This window comes from Lissotriton vulgaris, chromosome 7 (genome assembly GCF_964263255.1).
Source record: "Lissotriton vulgaris chromosome 7, aLisVul1.2, whole genome shotgun sequence".
Lineage (NCBI taxonomy): Eukaryota > Metazoa > Chordata > Amphibia > Caudata > Salamandridae > Lissotriton > Lissotriton vulgaris.
In genome coordinates, this window is record NC_141695.1 from 165022386 (window position 1) to 165042472 (window position 20087).

The following is a 20087-nucleotide window of genomic DNA, read 5'->3' on the forward strand; positions in this document are numbered from 1 at the left end:
AACTGTGCTGTGAGTGCATTGATAAGTCTCAACATGCTGTGAATGCATTGGCAGGGCCAAATGTGCTGTGAGTGTATTGGCAGGTCTGAACTGCACTGTGAGTGCATTGGCAGGCCCCAACGGTACTGTGAGTGCATTGGTAGGTCCCAACGGTACTATGAGTGCCTTGGCAGGCCTCAAGGGGACCGTGAGTGCATTGGCAGGTCCCAACCGTACTGTCAGTGCACTGGCATGTCTAAACAGTGCTGTGAATGAGCATTGGCAGGTCTCAACGGTGCTGTGAGTGCATTGGCAGGTCTCAAAGGTCCTGTGAGTCCAATAGCAGGTCACACCTATGCTGTGATTGCATCGGCAGGTCCCAAATGTGCTGTGAGTGCATTGGTAGTTCTCAACGGTGCTGTGAGTGCATTGGCAGGTCTTATTGGTATTGTGAGTGCATTGGCAGGCCTCATCCGTACTGTGAGTGCATTGGCAGGTCTCAACGGTACTCTGTGAGTGAATTGGCAGGTCCCAACTGTGCTGTGAGTGCATTGGTAGGTCTCACCGGTGCTGTGAGTGCATTGGCAGGTCTCATTGGTACTGTGAGCGCATTGGCCGCCCTCAACTGCACTATCAGTGCATTGGCAGGCCTCAACGGTACTGTGAGTGCATTGGCAGGTCCCAACTGTGCTGTGAGTTCATTGACAGGCCCAACGGTGCTTTGAGTGTATTGGCAGGTCCCAATGTGCTGTGAGTGCATTGGCAGGTCTAAACGGTGCTGTGAGTGCATTGGCAGGTCTCATCAGTACTGTGAGGGCATTGGCAAGCTTCAACAGTACTGTGAGTGCATGCTCAGATCTCATCAGTACAGTAAGTGCATTGGCAGATATCATTGGTACTGTGAGAGCAACAGTACTGTGAGTGCATTGGCAGGTCTCAACAGTACTGTAAGTGCATTGGCAGGCCTCAACGGTACTGCAAGTGCATTGGCAGGCCTCCACGGTACTGTGAGTGCATTGGCAGGTGTCAACAGTACTGTCAGTGCATTGGCAGGTCCCAACAGTAGTGTGACTGCATTGGCAGGCCTCAACAGTACATTGGTATGCAAGAGATGCTCTAAATGTGGTTTCATAGATCAAGGCAGGTCTACTGCTGGCTTAAAAAGCGAGAATAGGCCTCTTAGATTTTTAATTCATTCTTGACAGACTTCATCAGTGGTTGGATAGACCTTAGTAGATCACATCAGTGTCTGTTTCGAATCTCATTCATAAAGCTTTTGGCTCACACTGCTCCATGTAAGGCACCTCAAATGTTCACAAAACTTAAAATGTGCCTTCTGTCACAAACTTCCTTATGTATGCTTTTCAAACCTTGAACTTTCTATGGCTATCTACTCATTACTTTTATTATTCCCTCTCCTCACTTTTCCCGTCCTCTCACTACCTATCCCAGCTGCAGGTCCGGTCACGCCAAAGACAGGCCCCGCTTCTTTGATCCGGCGCATCCTGACCGTGGCTTTGGCTGTGGCGGTTTTCAGCGGTGTACTGGCAGCCTACGGTGTAGAATTTCAGATCACCCATGATCGTCTGCGGCTCACATCTTTTGGTCTCTATGGAGCGATACAGGTGCTACACTTGGTGGTCCAGAGCTTCTTCGCCTACTTGGAGCATCGTCGAATGGGAAGTGACCGTCTGACCTGCAGCGGGAAGAGGAAGGTGGCCCTCACGATCTCTGCCTACCAGGAGGACCCCAAGTACCTCAAGCAGTGCCTGATTTCAGCGCGATCCATAGTTTACTCTCAGGCATGTTTAAAGATCATCATGGTCATTGACGGGAACGGTGAGGAAGACCGCTACATGCTAGACATGTTCAAGGAGGTCTTCAAGGAGGAGAAGGAGGTTGGGACATATGTCTGGGCCGGGAACTACCACTCCAGTGGGACTGGTGCCACGAGAGAGTGTACCGAGATCACAAACATGGTGGAGAGCCACAGGCACGGCAGAGGGGAAGTTAACTACGGAGAGAATCCCCAGGAAGACCCCGGGCTGGTGATAGTGGAGGATCTGATCCAGAACAAGCGCTGTGTGTGTGTCATGCAGAAATGGGGCGGAAAGCGGGAGGTGATGTACACGGCTTTCAAGGCTCTGGGATCGACAGTGGACTACATCCAGGTACGATATGCTTCTTCTGTTACATAATTTGTTTAGAGCACAGTATGCAATTGGTATGGTCTAATGGTGCCTTTTGTAACTTGTGAGCAACTTTTCAGGGAACTGCAGGGTTTACACCACAGAACTGTGTCTGATTTGTGTGTGATTCTGTCATGGGTGTGATGTTCAGGTACCTGTTTCATTTTCAAGGTTAAGCCTTAATTCATGGAAATGTGTGTATGTGCCTGAGAGGATCCAGATAGTGGGGATCTCACAAATTGTCCCTCAAAAATAGCAATTCACAAATTCTGGTTTAAATGGTCCACCTTTAATAGTGTTGAAACACTTGTGATAGCTCGTCCTGAATTTCTGTTCAAATGCTCCTGATTTCCTCTTTCCTGTACCCACATCAATCCTTGAATGGTACAGAATCTATATGCCTGCAGATGCTGAGGCTCTCACATTATGCATCCACCAGCAATACTACTACAGTACAGATCTCTGTGTTGGTGTAGAGCCTGTCTGCGACTAGAAGAACAGCTGTGTGTGGCTGCAGAGTTATCACCCCTCACTATTCTTCAGACTAACAAAATCATGTGTGTGCTGAGCATTCTTAACATAACAGGTGCATCTGTGGACTGCATCTCTCTTAGAGCTACTCTAAACGGAGACAAAACTGAGATACTTCTATTTGGTAAAAATGAGGAGTTGTGGAAGATGGATTGGTGACCTCCCGATTGGGGCCAGCACCGTCCCTTAAGCAAGCAGTAAAAATCTAGGGGCAAAGCTAGGACTCACACCGTCTGTGAAAGAATATGTATCCACGATTTGGAGGTCCTACTTTGCCACCATGTGACTATTGAAAAGCATTTCCTTGGCCCCCTACAACTTCTATCAAAACTTTAATTCAAGCCTTGATCACCAGTTGCCTTGACTATGGCAATGCTCTATTGATAGTGGCTAATGATACTTTGCTATCTAAACTGCAGGTGGTGCACAATATGGCAGACAGACTAGTTTGTAATCTTCCATCTTGTTCCTCCTCTGCTCCAATTCTGAACTCTCTGCACTGGCTACGCATTAGGAAAAGGCTCATCTCCAAGTTATGCTGCCTTACCCACAGTTCACTAAATGGCATGTCTCCTAGTTGAAAAAAACACAATCAGACACTATAACCCAAGCATACTGTTTCGATCTAAAGACAAAGGGACATATCCTCAAGGAACTATCACCGAGTTATCAGCAGTTTATCACAGCCAAGTCGCGATAAATTTATCACCCCATTCCCAAGCAGGTGCTAACAGCTGATATCACCAGTTTACTCGCAAAAGAAGGCACAAAAAAACATTGCCATAGACGACCGCAGCAACTATCGCTAATGAGATGCAGAGTAGGCGTTCCTGTGCCAAAAGTCGCTACAACACCACTCCGCAACATTCTCAACGACCAGCCAGATCAGCGATAAGATCACAAAATATGCGATAAGGCGCGTTAGCAGCAGGAAATTAACACCTGCTCTGACAGGATGCAAAGTCGGACGACAGCCTGCACCACAAAAGGGAGCCCAGCCCTGAGCCACATCTGAAGTGCAACAGATGCCATGGAGTCACTGAACTCCGCGGCCGGAAACCCTAGAATGCCACAACACCATCCGCCACCACCCCCAGGACCACCCCCCAACACCCCCCGGGCCCTACCCCGGGCACCCCCCACCTACCCCGGACCAAGAATTGCACAACAACTGCATGAAATTATGAACAAAAGCAGCGCCTGGTGTCACACAATTACAACAATCAACATACATGCGATTACAGAAATCCTGATTCATTCATTCACAATTGAAAGTCCAAACAAAACATCACATTCTAATTTGTCTCCAAACAACTATTTTGAAGAGTCATGTCGGGTCATCCCTGAACAATCTGAGTCACAGCCTGCAAGACAATATCCTAGATAAGACGGTGTGTCAGGCACTCATCAACTACAGGGAGAGAGAGAAAGAGAGAGAGAGAGAGAAAGACAGAGAGACTGAACAAGGAGCGCAATGCCAATTGGGGACCTTGGCTCATGCACACATGCCAACAGCTGCGTGTGTTTCGAAATTGGTGCACCCCAAATTACAGGCCTGGCATCAAAGTCAGCTCGAAGGTCACATCACATTCAAGAAATGCAAGACGTAGTCAGACTAAAATTAGGTATGAAAGCTCCTTTGGCTCAATACACAAGGCAGAAGGCCAACCGAACCCCGACCTTGGTCCTGAATGCGGCTGGCACACCCTGCATGATATACCATACCAATTCCCACACCACGAACTGCGATAATATAAGACCAATGTCCCCACACCCCACACACACTTGTCTCTGCATGACCTACACCTGCAAGGGATGCCCTTGACACATTAAAAACTACCCATACGTCCAAACATTGCATACACATACAACTCATTGCCCAGAGCTGTGGCATATCGTCCACGAACTGCCGCCGGTCTGAGGAGTGCCGGTGCTACGAGACCAACAAACGTAATGGCAGGCATTCCTGGGCACATGCACAACCCCTGTCATATGGAACTGTGCCGTGCATGAACGCTGCATCTATTGTGATCTGTGTCAATGGCAGTGTTGCGAATCAGTTTCCGTTTTGCCTACGTCACCTGCGTCCAGCCCTGGTTCCACTGTCGATCATGCACATTCGAGTGGCCCATGGAGGTCTGCCTATCCGACGCAACGGTAGCTGAATTGGATTATGACCTGACAGTGCGACTCCTGTTGGCCCACGAACAGGAGTGTCACTGCGATAGGCGTGCATGGGATGCACTGATCTTTGAGGTATGTGCAAGCAGTTGTGCATGGGAGATTGCACAACTCCTCGTGTGCAGTGACCACATTGAGGCGCTCCCCTATTGGGCTGTGTTGGGGATTGGTGAAACAGTGTGGACTGAGCACATCAGCCCGGACCAGTTATTGGATTGGCTCACCCTGGTGTTCCTTGAACCCGACAACGACACTATTCGAGCAGATTGCCCATGAAGCTGCCCTTGCAGCTTCATGGGCTACATTCCTACATTCCTGCAGCCACATCGGATTTTCACCCACAGCACAGGTTCCAACATCTTCTTGCATCGTGGGGAATGCTCACATACCCCACCACAACAGTTGACATGTCTGCCTTTGTCTGGACTCAGAATGCATGTGTGTGGAACTACGCGTGTGTACCCACACCTGTGCAAAGTGATGCAGTTCCATGGTCGGAGCAACACAACGTCGTTTGGCAACATTCCCAATTCGGACATACTGCTGGGGGGGAGAGTACACACATGGCAATGTAGTCGAACATGTGACCTTGTCGGACCCTTTCGCATTATCACTGTCAGCAGTGCAGACAGTCAGCGCAGTCCGGTGGCACGGTACTATGCAGATCCCATGGGCTGTGAGTCGTGTTCCCTCACACGGGGCAATGAGCCAACGCCAAACAAAACTTGACTCGTCCAGCAAGGCAAGGTGGGCTGAGACCGTTGCCATCCATAATGATTTTATGTACATTTTTGCCTCCCCATTTCTTGCACTTCGGCATGTTTCCATGCAGCGTTTAAGTTTCTTGTGCATTTCCCTGCATGTTGTGGCCGTTGCCTTGCCCGTACTGACACGCACATGCCAATAAAGTATACGTAACTTCACTGGTATCTAACGGTGATGAGTGTTGATTAGATTGACAAATTGTGTGCCACAATGAGCATCGTCGCTACACAGGAAGGGACTGACTGACGCATGTACAATGGGGGTGGATCCCGGTTGACAGCTCCTCCTCTGGGAGCCAGACATTGTTTTGGGATAGTTGCTGGCAGACCTCTGCAATTATGTGTCTTCAGCAATGTGAGTATGGTGTCCAACCTCTGACCATGTGGAGCAATGTTATACATCAAAAGAGAATGTGTCCACACAGATGTGTGTGAGTAAGTATGCAAAGTGAAGTTCTGTTGTCACATGTGATGTAGGGCACCACTTCTGGCCTCCTACCAATTTGGTCATTCCTACACACCGCCCTATTCAATACATGGACATGTGCCTACTTTGGGGGATTGCGAGATTGTAGGTCATGTGCAATGAGGCCACAGCTGGTACACACCTTCACAGTCATCTAATTGGCCATGTGGCTCAGGGTCAAACATGCACATTGATGTCATTTACCAGAGTATACCTTCTTCTGCAATCATTGTCCCTACAACTATCCTTACTTTCATACTTGAGTGAACATAGTCATGACACATCTGTGTGATTTCAAATATTTTATTCACATTCTGGGGAATGCCGAAGTTGGAGCTGTACAAGGCCATGCCAAGCCCACAATAAATGGTAGCCCAGTGGTGGGCCAACTAGAGTCCTTTGGAGATTGAAACGTGAATTGGAAGAGAGAGAGTGCAGACTGCAGCTGGATTGTTGTGTAACTGACAATGTGTGAAGATATGGCAGTCCATGTCAGGGTCCAGGTGAATGTTGTAAAGTGTTCCGGGGGTCTGTGGGTGGTGTTGTCCCAGGGCATGAGGCATAGGGCTGAACCCGGCAGGAAAAGGGCATGTGGTGGTGATGGATGCAACTACCTCCTTCCTCACACAGTCATTACCATCCTCATCTTACTCCTCTGATACTTCTTCTGTGTCCGGTGTGTGTGGCGGTGTAATGGCTGCATCACTGTGTGCCACAGGCACATCAGGGTGCGAAGGTGATAGGGCTGCATCACTGTGTGCTCCTGACACATCAGGGGTCGGAGATGTGTGTGTGTTGAAGTTCCCGCAGCAGTTATCTGTGACAGGCTCAGTGGCAGCAATGGCAAGATGAGGAAGTGCAAGGCATGGAAGATCCCAGCTACATATTGCTGGTGTTCAGCCTTGGCAGCCATACTTCCAGCCTGCATCTGCTCCATGGTCTCCATTGTCCTGCGCACCTGTGCCAACTCTGTGCTGTTATCGCTGGTGCCTGTCTAACTAGACAGTTCTTGTATCCGAGTAATGGCCCCAGAGATGTCAGACAAGGATTGTCGGTGAACATGGTGTGGACAGTGGGTGTCTGTTGGGGACTGCAAGTGGTCCCTGATGAGACTCAGACACCCACGTATTTCATCAAGTTTGGCTGCCACAAGCTCTAAACCCACCCACAGCTGATCAGCCATCTCCACCTGGCAACCCAACACACAGCGTTGGAATTCCATGTGTTGTTTGGTGGGGTCCTAGGAGACAGCCATGGTGGTGTGTGTTTCCTGCTGTGTGGTCTGTGCAGGGGGTAAGGTCACCTTGAAGCAGCTGGGCTGCCCTGCTCCTGGGGGTGGGGTGCGGAGGCTGTCCATTAGCCGTTGGATGTGTCTGAGCATATGTGCAGGTTGTCCTCCTCCTCATGACAGATGAGATTTGTGGTCTGCCCTGCCAATAGGTGTTGATTGTCCCTCAGCAATGTAAAAGGGGAGATGCAGGTTAACAGAGTATACCATGAATGTTGACGCATTGCAGATGTTTATATAAAGACTGCATGACAATGTACATTGTGACTGTTTCGGTGGAGCTGGCTATTTGATGGCAGACAGTGGGATTTTCGACTACATGACGGATGTGTGGTTGTACTTGTACATTATCATCACACAGTGTCAGGAATGCAAGATGTGACTGTCCTGTGGTGTAGGTGTTGCACTTTGTACCACATTGCCATCATTGTTGATGTGCTGTGATTGCTATGTGTGTGTGCTTCACTGCGGGAGAGTCGCCCCTGCAGCTCTGATTTTTTTGGACCCTTATCCCTTTGAGGCGGTGTGCCTTTGAATTGTGTGCTTTTCGGGGGCTGAAATGTTTGCAACTTGGGTCATTTGTGCTCTTGGACAGATGTTGTGGTCTTGTGCATGTTTGTCTGCTGCGTGTAATGGACGATATGGGTTGTAGGTGCACTTGGATGTGTCAGAATGAGACCTGCTCCTTTACGGATGTGATCCACACTAGGCCACCTCCATGTCGAATTGTGCACTATGTCATGTAATTTGACTGCAGCCATGCTATCGGTCATGCACTGTCACTTGCATAGTCAGTGTGGCTCACACAGCCGCTGCTTTTCTGGATTCAGCATATGTGCATGGGTAGGTTGTGTCGTTGGTGATTTGGAGGGGGACCATATGTGCACATGGTGGACGGGGGCCTCCTTGGTGTTTGTATGTGTGCTGCAGTGTGCCAAGGGGACATGTTCCTCTATCATTGTGCATATGCAGTGTGCTACACATGATTGTGCATGTGTATGATTGTAACCATCTCCCCCCAAGCCCCCAGTCCCTGGTTGTTACTCACCCTGTTGCTGTTGGGTCAGGTCATATTGAGCTGTGTCCAGACTCCCAACTCCTGCCGCCGTCTCCACACTGGTGACTGTGGCCATCATTTCTTCCAGCTCATCCAGCTCCTCCTGTAGTGCAGGTCTCCCACCTCCTGTTGCCGTTGCTGCCTTCCTGTTGGCGGCGAGTTTCTGTTTGGAATTGCTAGTTTGCACATCTTGTCAGCGCCTCTTCACCTCCTCGAACGTCTGACTGCATTGACGTTGTTGACGATGGTCTGCCATATTTCCGTTTGGGTTGCCAGTGCCGCAGTGGAGGTGACGAACAGTTGTTGGTAGTGTTCTATCACCTCCTGTGACGATGATCTGGTCTTCCTGTGGACTGATTCCTGTCTTCCTCGTCCTCTTCTCCTTGCCCTTCCCCGAACACGGGGTTCCTGGCTGGTCTTTCGTGGGGCTTGTGGGGTTCAGGTTGTCCTCTGCACTTAGTCCGGGTGCATCCATGATGCTACGCAGTTTGATTTGGTTTTGGTGTGTTTTGTTTTTGCTTTTATAATGTATTTTTCCATATGATGCGTGTGGTAATTGCAAGGTTGTCGCTGGTTGTCGCTAATTTTGGTATCGCGATTTGGGGCATCGCAACATTTTTGGTGTTCGTGTTTCGCATTTTTTGTTTGTCGCGTTGACTTTTACGCGGTCCTTTTGCCCGTTATCTTGCTACTATCGCATGGTGCCGCAGCGTTGGGAATTGAACTTTAGGACTTTGTTATTTTCTTGCAATAGACTGAGATATGCAAAGTTGCATAAAGATAAATTTACAATGGTTATCACACGTTTTTGAGAATATCCCAAAAGCCTTTTTGCAAATTCTGCAACTCTGCAATCGAGCCGTATGTGATTGGTAAAATGCATTTTGATATGCATGAATTCCAATTTGCAACTCGGTAACATGTTACTGAATTGGAATCTGGAAATGCAAATATATACCGATTCGATATTAGAAAGGGGCGTGTTTAGGGCGTCTCTTCTTAATACTGAATCGCAGCAATATGTAAGAATGTTTTGCAACTGAAATGCAGTAACAAAACATTTGCATGTTACCACCTACTTCAAGTAGGGACTAAGGGACCACTTCCCCCTTTGGGAATGATTCGGAAAACGTTTTCTCAGCGCTGGCAGTGGTCCCACAGACCACTACCTGCTTTTAAAAAATGAATAGAAAACTTTTCATTTGTCTTTTTTAAATGCATCCCTTTTTCATTTTCAGGAAAACTAGCTGCATTAAAAAAATGTTTTGCTTTACTTAAAAGCAAACACAGACTTAGTGGTGTGCTGTTCTCAGCAGAGCACCACCCCTGTCTTCTTAACGATTCCCAAAGGGTTTACAAATTGTGACCTACCTCATGACTATTAATGAGGTAGGTCAACTGCGAGCCACAGGGAATCGCTAAATCAAACTGATAGAGACTTCTAGCTGCAAATCCTGACTTCCGTTCTTTTTTCCACAGCAGGAAGAGCTCCCCTTGTCACTTTTTGACAAGGGTTTTCTCGACTTATTGTCGAATTTTGTATTTTTGCCAATTTTGTGTGTGAGGATGTCTTTGAGGAAGACAGGATTCAACCCATGCGGTCCCTGCTAATGCATGATGTTGGCTACACTCCCCCACCTTGTTGGTCTCTGGTGTCTCGAGCACAACTATGATTCGAAGTCGTGCTCGAACTGTTAGTGCTCTGGCTCCAAAGGCCTTGCAGGGGCGGGCTGTGAAGCTCCTTGCGGTTTGGCAGTTGACATCATCCAGCGAGACTCTGTGGAGGTCCAGTCCCGATTGAAGAAGACGAGGTTGCTGGACTGCTCTCGGAGCCTAAAGTCCTCTTTTTCCCACTCAAAGTCTTTGGGTCACTCTGAGAAGAGGCACAAGAGGACCTACAAGTGGACTTCATCTTCGCCTCGACTGTCGTACGTCGATGAAAGAGGTAAGGAGCACCGACGCTCTATGCATGGTTCTGCGGACCCAGAGCCAGGTCACATTCGCACCTCCCTCCCTTTTTCGCAGCCGAAGTGACCTCGCTCAAATTAAAGAATTTTATGAGGCCATGCACTGTGTATTTGAGCTGGCTGACCCCTCCTATGAGCTCTTGGATCCCACAAGGTGGGCAGGGGCCCCATTGGATTCACCAGCGCTATGGCGCTAGTGGAGCCTCAGGGATCCAATCCCGGATTCAGTTCGATGCCAATCATGCTATCGGGACCTCCACCGGCGTCGGACCCAAAGTCGGTGCCTTCAGTGCTGCCGGTTCCCATTGGTGGCACCAGCCCCATCCTTATCCCTGACGACACGGAGTCGGAACAATGTCGCTCGATGCTGATTCTGGCACAGATTGAAACCAGGGGTTCTATGTTGTCACCTGAATACTTTGAGGATGTGTTAGGCTCAGGAGAGGAATGGCAGGGGTCTATGCACCATATCAAACACCAGGATGACTCTGCAGAGCAGTTGGACTGGTATGGGGAACTTAGGGAAGCCAGTGGACTGGACTCTTCTTTAGATACTGGCATGCTTTTTCTGCCAACTGTGGCTACAGAGGAGGGGGCATCCTATGCCATGGTGGTTAAAAGTGCAACTGAGATCCTTGCACTAGAGCTGCCTTCCTTGCAGGTCAGGACTAATCTCCTGACTGTAGTGCTTCAACCTGGGGCTTCGACTTTTGAACCCCTTTTGCCCTTTAATGAATCACTAACTGTTGTCATTCTAGGCATGTGGTTCAAGCCTAGTACAGGGGCTCCTATGTCTAGGACAATTACATGCCACCATTGCCCAGCTCCTCAGCCAACACCCCACCCCTGAAAGCTTGGAGGTGCAGGCTTCTTCATCCCAAAGGCAAATTCCTTTCTGCCCCTCTGGATAGGGAATCCTAGAGGCTGAATTGATTTGGTAAGAAGACGTTTTCTTCCTCCTGCCTGACATTGCAGTCAGTGAATACTGCATGCTTATTGGGGCGTTTCTCCCACTTCCCACCCCCTTTGGGAGACAATTGCACAAGTGCTGTCACAAGTCCCAGAGGAGGCACGGGTTGTCCTCTCTCAAGCAGTTAAGAACGGGAGAGATGCAGCAAAATTCACCACAATGTCTGGCCTTGATACTACGGATTCATTGGGCAGATCGATTTCCACAACAGTGTCCTTGAGGCACCACACCTAGCTTAGGACAACTGGCTTCTCGGGCGATGTCCAGGCAAATCTGATGGACATGCCTTATCATGGAACCAGTCTTTTTGGGGAAAAGACAGATTGGGCCCTGATGAGGTTCAAGGACTCTTGATCTACGGCCAGATTCTTGGGCCTCTCTTCTACTCTGACAGTCTACCTTTCGCCCATTTTGCATCGACGGAAGGGGTTTCCAGCCACGTCAGCCCTATCCCAGCCATCGTCCTGAGCAGACTTCCCAAGCTGTGCGGGGACGTGGACGCGGCTCATTACGACCTAGGAATGAAAGCCAGAAGTCATCAGCCACCCTGCTCTCAGCAGCTGCAGCCTCTAATCACTCCTAGTCTGACTCTGCAAGACCACACCGCTCTGTTTGGCAGTAGAATCTATCATCATCTTCCCCACAGGAGGTCCATACCATCGGACAAGTGGGTCTTGCAGACATTCAGGAGGGCTTTCATATCTTTTCCTCCTCCTATTCTGCCAAATCAGGAACAGCTGACTGAGGAACATTTGAAATTGCTCCAGGAGAAAGTTACGGCTCTTGGTTATTGGGGGCTATAGAGAGGGTCCCCGTTTTAGAAGTAGGCAGTAGCTGTTATTCCCACGACTTTCTGATTCCATAGAAGAACAAACGATAGCTGCCCATTTTAGATCTTTGGACCGTCAATCTCTTCCTCAAGAAGGAGAAGTTCGAGGTGCTTACTCTAGCTCAGGTCCTATCTGCCCTAGACCAAGAAGACTAGATGGTAGCGTTGGACCTGCAGGATGCATATTTTCACATCCCCATCCTGCCGGACCATTACCTGCGGTTCAAGGTAGGCCATTAACAATCTCAGTTTGCTCTGCTCCCCTCTGGCTTTACCAGTGCCTCTCAAGTGTTCACCAAGGTGATGGCGGTGGTTGCAGCTCATCTGCGCAGGTTAGGGATGTCAGTATTCCCCAAACTTAACGAATGGCTATTGAAAACGTTTTTGCCCCAGGCTGTCATCTCCCACCTTCAGACTACGGCAAACCTCCAGCATTCACTGGGGTTCTCTATAAATGTGCCAAAGTCACACCTGACTCCTTCTCAGATGCTCCCTTTCATTGGAGCTGTTCTGGACTTATCCTTCTGAGAAGCAAATCCAGGATATTCAGGTATGATTCCGTTGTTTCAGCCTCTATCCTGGATTTCGGTGAGATTGACTCTGAGGCTGTTGAGCCTCATGGCCTCCTGCATCCTGTTGGTACAACATGCCATGTGGCATATGTGTGCTCTGCAATGGAACTTGAAGTTCCAGTGGGCACAGCTTCAGGGAAATCTAACCAACGTGGTCCAGATCTCAGAAAGAAGTGAGAAAGATCTGCAGTGGTGGTCGACGAACCGCGATTGGGTCAACAGCAGGCCCCTCTACCTTCCCTAACCAGATCTCACAGTTGTGACAGATGCTTCCCTTCTGGGATGGGGTGTCCATCTGGGAGCGGTGAAGACCAAGAGTCACTGGTCTTCGGCGGATTCGGGGCTCCATATAAAGTTGTTGGAGCTTTGAGCAATTGGATAGGTATTGAAAGCATTTCTTTCCTCTGTCAAGGGGAAGTTAGTGCAGGTGTTCACGGACACCACCGCCATGTGGTACTAAACAGGGTGGGGTGGGATCATGGACCCTGTATCGAGAGGCCCTACATCTCTGGACATGGCTGAACAGTAGGGCATAACCCTTCAACACCTTACAGGTTCTCTGAACACCAGACCAAACTAACTCAGCCGTCGATGCCTGGCGGATCAAGAAAGGCGCCTCCAGTCAGAGGTGGCCCAAGGTCTCTTAGCAGTTGGGAGAACGTTGCTTAGATTTGTTCACCTCCAAAGAGAATGTGCAGTGTCAGCAATACTGCTCGCTAAAGTTTCCAAGGTGGCTATCGCTTGGTGACACCTTTCGTCGTGAGTGGAGCTCAGGCCTGATGCACGTCTTTCTGCCCATACCACTCCTGCCCAGGGTTCTGATGAAGATCAGGAGCAACAGGGCCCAAGTCATCCTTGTGGCTTCTGACTGGGCAAGGAGAGTCTGGTATCAGGCTGCCCCTTCGGTAGGATCTTCTGTTGCAGCAGCAGGGGAGGGATCTCCACCCGAACCTGTCAACTCTGCGACTTCATGCGTGGGAATTGAGTGGCAGCAGTTGATGGCTTTGACCGTTCTCCCATAGTATTAACACTGTTTTGTGGCCAGGCTGCCCTCCACTAAGATAGTATGTGCATGCCATTGGCAGCAATTTGTATTATACTGTACAGAGCGGTCTATCTATTGACCCTCTTCTGCTTCTCTTTCTACTGTTCTTTTATTCATTCTAACCCTTGCCTAACAGGGCTTTGCTTTGGTAAATCTAAAGGGTTATCTTTCTGCTCTGTCTGCTGTTTTGAGGCTGCCAGACCAGCCCTCTCTCTTTAGGTCTCTAATTTGACATAGGTTTCTAAAAGGGCTAGCTCACTTAACGCCTCCCTACATGATGCCTTTTCCGCACAAAATGGTGCTTTGCACGCGTGCTTCATTCTCGCCAAAGGTTGTGACCCCATTCCATCTGGGTCAATCCATCATGCTGCCAACCTTTGTTGCTCCCCCGCATCCCTCCAAGGAAGAGGAGCGTCTCCACTGCCTAGACCCAAAAAGATTATTGTTGTTCTCTTGACCGCACAAAAGAGTTCCCGGTGGACGACCAACTCTTTGTGGGGTACGTGGGAGCCAAGACGGTAAGGGCAGTGTAGAAAAGGACCATCTCTTGAGTCGTTCTCTCCATTAAGATCTGCTATGCCCCGGCTAACAAGCAGCCCCCTAAGCGATTAAGGGCCATTCCAACAGGGGGAAGGCTGCGACGATGGCCTTGGCTTGGGGTGTCCCAGTCCTTAACATCTGCCCGGTGCCAACGTGGGCATCCTTGCACACGTTTGCCAAGCTCTACTACCTGGACAGTGAGGCCCACAGAGATGAGCATTTTGCCAGTTTGATCCTGCAGGATTTCCTGGTATAAGGTATTCTTACGCAACACAGCGCCGGGATGGTATGGCTTGGGTATCTAAATCAAAGATAAGGAATCTGCAGCTAGAAGTCTCTATCAGATGAAAAAGTTATTTACCTTCAGTGACACATTATCTGGTAGAGACTTTATCTAGCTGGAGATTCTTTACTCCCCCACGCATGCCTCCCTGTTTTGCGGACTAATGTTGTATGGCTAAGGTTTCTCCCCCTTTCATGGCCCTTGTTTTGCACACAGTCAGTTACTTCTAGCGTGGAAACATTTAAAAGTACTGACATTCGCGCAACTGGGTGGCACCTATGTAGGTACTACGACAACATAACCGTCGCTACAGACGACATTTCGTGTAGTTGAATGGAGCCACCTGACAGCACGCGCAAGAGGTATTGCTCAACAAAGGTTTCCAGATCCAGCCTCATGCCTGGAACATTCAAAGGTAAGGAATCTGCAGCTACATAGAGTCTCTACCAGATAGTGTTTTACCGAAGGTAAGCAACTTGTTCATTAGGAATAGCGATTGCCTAATTGCGATTGGCAGGGAATCAATACTTTCGAGGGCCATGCTCTGCTTCTGTGAAATTCATTCATAGATTTTCGAATAATGGAACCAAGCCTGTCATCTTCATTCATAAAGAGGCAACTTATGTGGCTACGCCACTAGACGATGCTTGATGCCATGTTTTCTCCTTCCCTGAGTACATTTTTTAAATAATTCGAAACATGTGCTTCTGACACCTGGAAAAAAAAGAAGAAATGTTCCAAGGGCCGATCAGAGGTTTTTGCCCAGGCTTCGTAATAACGTCTGTCAAGCCTCGCTCACATGTACAAACCCTCTGCTTTCCTATTGATTGTGTAGTAAAAGACAGGGACAAACCTATATGCACACAGGGACCAGGGTCAACATGCATGGTATAAACATCAGTTATGTGGGACTTATTCAAGAACAGGGACACTTCTTAATGCTTCAAATCATTAAGAGGTGTCCCTGTTCTGGAATGAGTCCCACAGGACTGATGTTTCTATTACACTTAACATTGTGAACATCTCTCCTTTTCTAAAGGTAATGGATATTATGGTCCATAACTCCCTTCCGCAAGCCCCCTTAGCAGACATCGTTCTCTCAGTGGCGGTCTGTGTAGGTAAGCGCAGTGTGGCAGGGCTGGGGAGCTCCTGGGTATGGCAGGGGCGCCCCTGCCCTGCCCCACTGCGCTTACCTACACAGACCGCCACTGAGAGAACGATGTCTGATAAGGGGGCTTGCGGAAGGGAGTTATGGACCATAATATCCATTACCTTTAGAAAAGGAGAGATGTTCACAATGTTAAGTGTAATAGAAACATCAGTCCTGTGGGACTCATTCCAGAACAGGGACACCTCTTAATGATTTGAAGCATTAAGAAGTGTCCCTGTTCTTGAATAAGTCCCACATGACTGATGTTTATACCATGCATGTTGACCCTGGTCCCTGTGTGCATATAGGTTTGTCAGGGTGGGAGGGGGGAATTCAACAGATGATGGAATAAGGAAAATTAAATAAATAAATAATTCATATTCCGTCATCTGTCGACATCCACCCCGCCCCACCCCACCAGCTTACCTGCACGGACCACTGCTGCGCTCTCCGCTTCTCTCATCTTCACTTAAAGTAGCTTTACTTTGACCCTCCTCTTTAACTAGATAGAAAAGCCTTCAAGACTCCATGTTGAACACATTGACTAAGCATGCAATACCCACAATTTACCATGAGATGTCACTGTCATCAAGCCTGGCAATCAAGCATTTTGTACTTGGCTTGCTGCTCAAGTAGGCCTAAAACTGAAGATAGCTGCAGCTAGCCCTGTACAGCATATGACGTTTCCCTGGGTAGATAACAAGGAAGGATGTAAAGGACCAATTGTGACATTCAGCTTTGTAGGTCTGTCTGTTGTGGGAGGTATTGTTAGTTTCCAGTGGCCTTAGATCCTGCCCATTGCTTTTTATTGGCTGGCTTTGTTGTTTCTTTCATTTGCCTGCATCTTGTGAGCGACTGTTGTCTTCCTTTATTGTATTTGTCCCCCCCTGGAGCATGTATGTAGGAATGTAGGATCTGCTTCTTATGATTACCCCACTTTTTGCTTCATGTGATGCTGTTTTTGACTACTCTGACTGGGATCCTGCTAATCAGTACCCCAGTCTATCTGCTTTCTCTCTAAACTATTGTGTTAGTACTTGGGTACAATCCCAGATTGGACACTGAAGTACCCAGGATATAGGTAGCACAGAGGTGTCCCATGGGCTGTAGCATGCATTATGCCACACATGAGAGACCATGCAGAATGGAACTACAGGCCTGCCTTTGCAGCCTGTGTAAGTTGGTGCATGCTCCACTTACTAAAGATATAGGTTTATTATATCTAAGGATCACTGCACTTAAAACCTATGTCAACCCTATAGCAGGTCGTGAACATCCTTAAGGCTGGGTGCTTGGTTATAATTTAGAGGGGGCCCCTGCATGAGCAGGACACCCCTGCAGCCTACGGAGTCCATTCTTCTGGGTTGTCAGTGAAGCAGCCATATACTATATTGAGGGGCACCCTGTAAACACAGGATGACCATCTCAAAAACGGATGCAACAAATCCTATCATGTTTGGTATCAAACGTGTTGGAATCATACCTCTCACACCATAAACCGTGTGAGAGGTATGATTCCAAGAACTGCAAGAGCCCCCTGGTAGGCTCTCAGTGTTTCCGGTATCAGCCTTCTTGACCCGATTGCTGCCGACCAGTGACACATTTCTGCCCTCCTGCTGCTGAGCCAAGCTTGAGCAGAGGAAGGTGGAACAATAGGCATCCTGTCACAGGGATGTGTGATCACCTCCCAGACAGGATATAGTTTATTAGGGCTGGATGGGTGCGCTTGCCAGTGATTGAAAGTCTGAATGGGGGCAAATGTGGTGTCCCTTGTGCATAGTCCAGCTCAAACCAGATATCCAGTTCTGGTGCAAAATTGGACAAAGGACATGGGAGTAACCGCCCCCCTATCCAGACCCTCCCATGGGAGGGGCTCCTGAATCCTCCCAACTCTCTCCTCAGGGTAGTTAAGGGCTTACCGGGGTGTAAGTCCCTAGATTCATTGTGGACAAGATTCAGAATTGAAACCACAGCACTTCTGAATTTTGCTGGACTTCGTTTGGGCCGGACTTTGTCTCCCTTTCAGACTGCCTAGTCCATGCCTGTGCACCATACAGAATCTGTTCAGGACCTGTGGGGCATCCAGCTGATCCAGCTAATCCTGCTGATTCTGAGCTCCACACAAGGTTATATAAAAATATCTCATATATTGTATATAAAAACATAGATAACAATCATTTAAATCCCTTTGCCCTGTGTTCCCCCGCTCCAAATCTATGGGAAGCTGTGAACCCCAAGGGAAGGCACAATCCTTATCTGATACCCCAGGACCAGTAAAGAGTCTGCCGCAGGCTAGACCATGTCGAACCCCATGCCCAGAGGGTGAGAAGGGCGACCTGCCTACATAATCTACGTGCTGCCAGGGCATTGCGTCTACATCCACGCATGGTGAAACCATGAGCACGCCGCCCCCTGCAGGTGCTGCAGGCCAGCAGGCTGTTGCAGGTTGTTAGAAATGGGATTTCCGGTTGGCTAATGCTTGCGCCAAAGCCAGGCAGAAACCACCACTCTAGTCAGGGAAAGGGAGTTACACGCCAAAGATAACCCCTGCTCACCCTCTAGGTAACGTGACAAGAGCAGTAAGACTTATCCCGGAGGCAATGTAGGTAAAGTATTTGCCCACGCACCCAGCAACAACACCCAAGGCCCACCACAAAGGAAACTTCACACAAGGTTATATATAAAAATATCCTTTGTATTATACCAAACACATTAGATAATAAACACACATTTTACAATATGCCAACAAGCACCGGTGGAATTTACGGCGGTTTATATACATGGGATAGGGCCACGTGGGCCACTGTTAGGAATAAGCACTTTTAGAATTAGCACTTGGTAAAATTAGCACTTTGTAGGAATAACACTTAGAGTAACACTAAGAACACAGAACAATTGTAGCACCAAATAGCAGAAGTAGCACACAACCAGTAATTACTGGTAAAAGGTAAGTACCACCTACGCAACCCTAACCACCTTAGGAAAATATCACTCAGGGAACCATGAACTCACTAGTATAACCTATACTAGGTAACACAACCTCCTAAGCATAAACAGACATTCAGAGGTGTAGGTAAAAAATATTACACATGATGCAGGAATCACATTAGGCAGGTAATCACATTGCGCAAAGATCACATAAGGCAAAAACATGTACCCCACATGAAAATGTCTCTAGGCCAACTTGGCCTCTCAGGGGCTAGGACCCCCTGTGTCCACAATGTCAGGGCAGGCTGCGCAGGCAGCCAAGGAAGGATGCGCAAACCCTAAACTAAGCAGTTGCCCACTAAGTGCTGGGCAACTGGCGAACTGAGCCGGGCACCAGCGTGCCTCCTGGCTCTCTTCTAGGGCTCTCAAAGGACCAGCATTGCGCACTAACAACGTGGGAGCCTGGGAGCCTCGTGGGCTCTATGAACAAAATGCACAATGCGCCCAGGAGCCTCTTGGGCTCTACAACAAATATGCCCCCGTGACATTGGAACCTCTCGGGCTCGGAAGGAATGTGCCCTCTGAACTGCATGAGCGGCCCGCTGCCAACCAGGGCCACTGTACTCTCTGGAGTGCCCCCGGGATCGTTAGAGTCCCGCTCGGGGACTCGAGACAACAAAGATGCCCAGGAGCCGCTTGTGGGCTCTGAAGAAATGTGGCCCCCAACGTTGGACTCCCGCTCGGGGGACTCGAAATACAAGTATGCCCAGGAGGGGCCCTCAGGCTCATAAAATCAGTGCTCAGCCAACCTGGGGAAGATCTCGCCTTCTTCCTGCACTCACTGAGCACCCTAGCCCTTGGTACTCACCGGGCTGCTCTGGGGACTCCGCTCTCTACTTGGCCTCCTTCTCTTCCTGAACGGCGGTAGGGTGCGGAGGCTGCAGGTGGGGCTATCCGGCAGTGGGGGCCAGCGCCAGCAATGCGCCTCAGCCCCCCTCGACAACGGGGGCTGCAGCGTCTTTGGGGAGCCTCAGAGGCTTCTTCAGGGGCAGGAGCGCGGGGTGGGCTCCCGTCCGCTTCCTGTCTCTTTTGGCTTGCCTGCACTTCCGGGACTCTTGGCGGGGTCACTTCCGGGTCGTCGCAGGCAGCGCGGCGGCCCGGAGGGGGAGAAAAAGCGGCTCACAGCAGAAATCCGGGGTAGGCACCCGGGGAAGGAAGAGTAAAATGGGGTGATCACCCGTTATGAATTATTGAAAAGATGGGCACAATAAGCGGCATGCATTGCAGAATGGGCACCCGCGCCGCACATTAGAAACACGGGGGATCCCCACACCGGGGAATCCCTCAA

General features: G+C 49.2%; 1 protein-coding gene across 1 annotated transcript in view; it reads left to right on the forward strand.

Moving 5' to 3' along the window:
* LOC147701072 (hyaluronan synthase 1-like) overlaps positions 1–20087 on the forward strand; it is a 130482-nt gene that overhangs the window by 21962 nt on the left and 88433 nt on the right. Inside the window, exon 2 of the mRNA XM_086929301.1 lies at positions 1432–2150. Within this exon, the coding sequence (XP_086785427.1) occupies positions 1432–2150 (719 nt within the window). The remainder of the gene's footprint in view (positions 1–1431; positions 2151–20087) is intronic.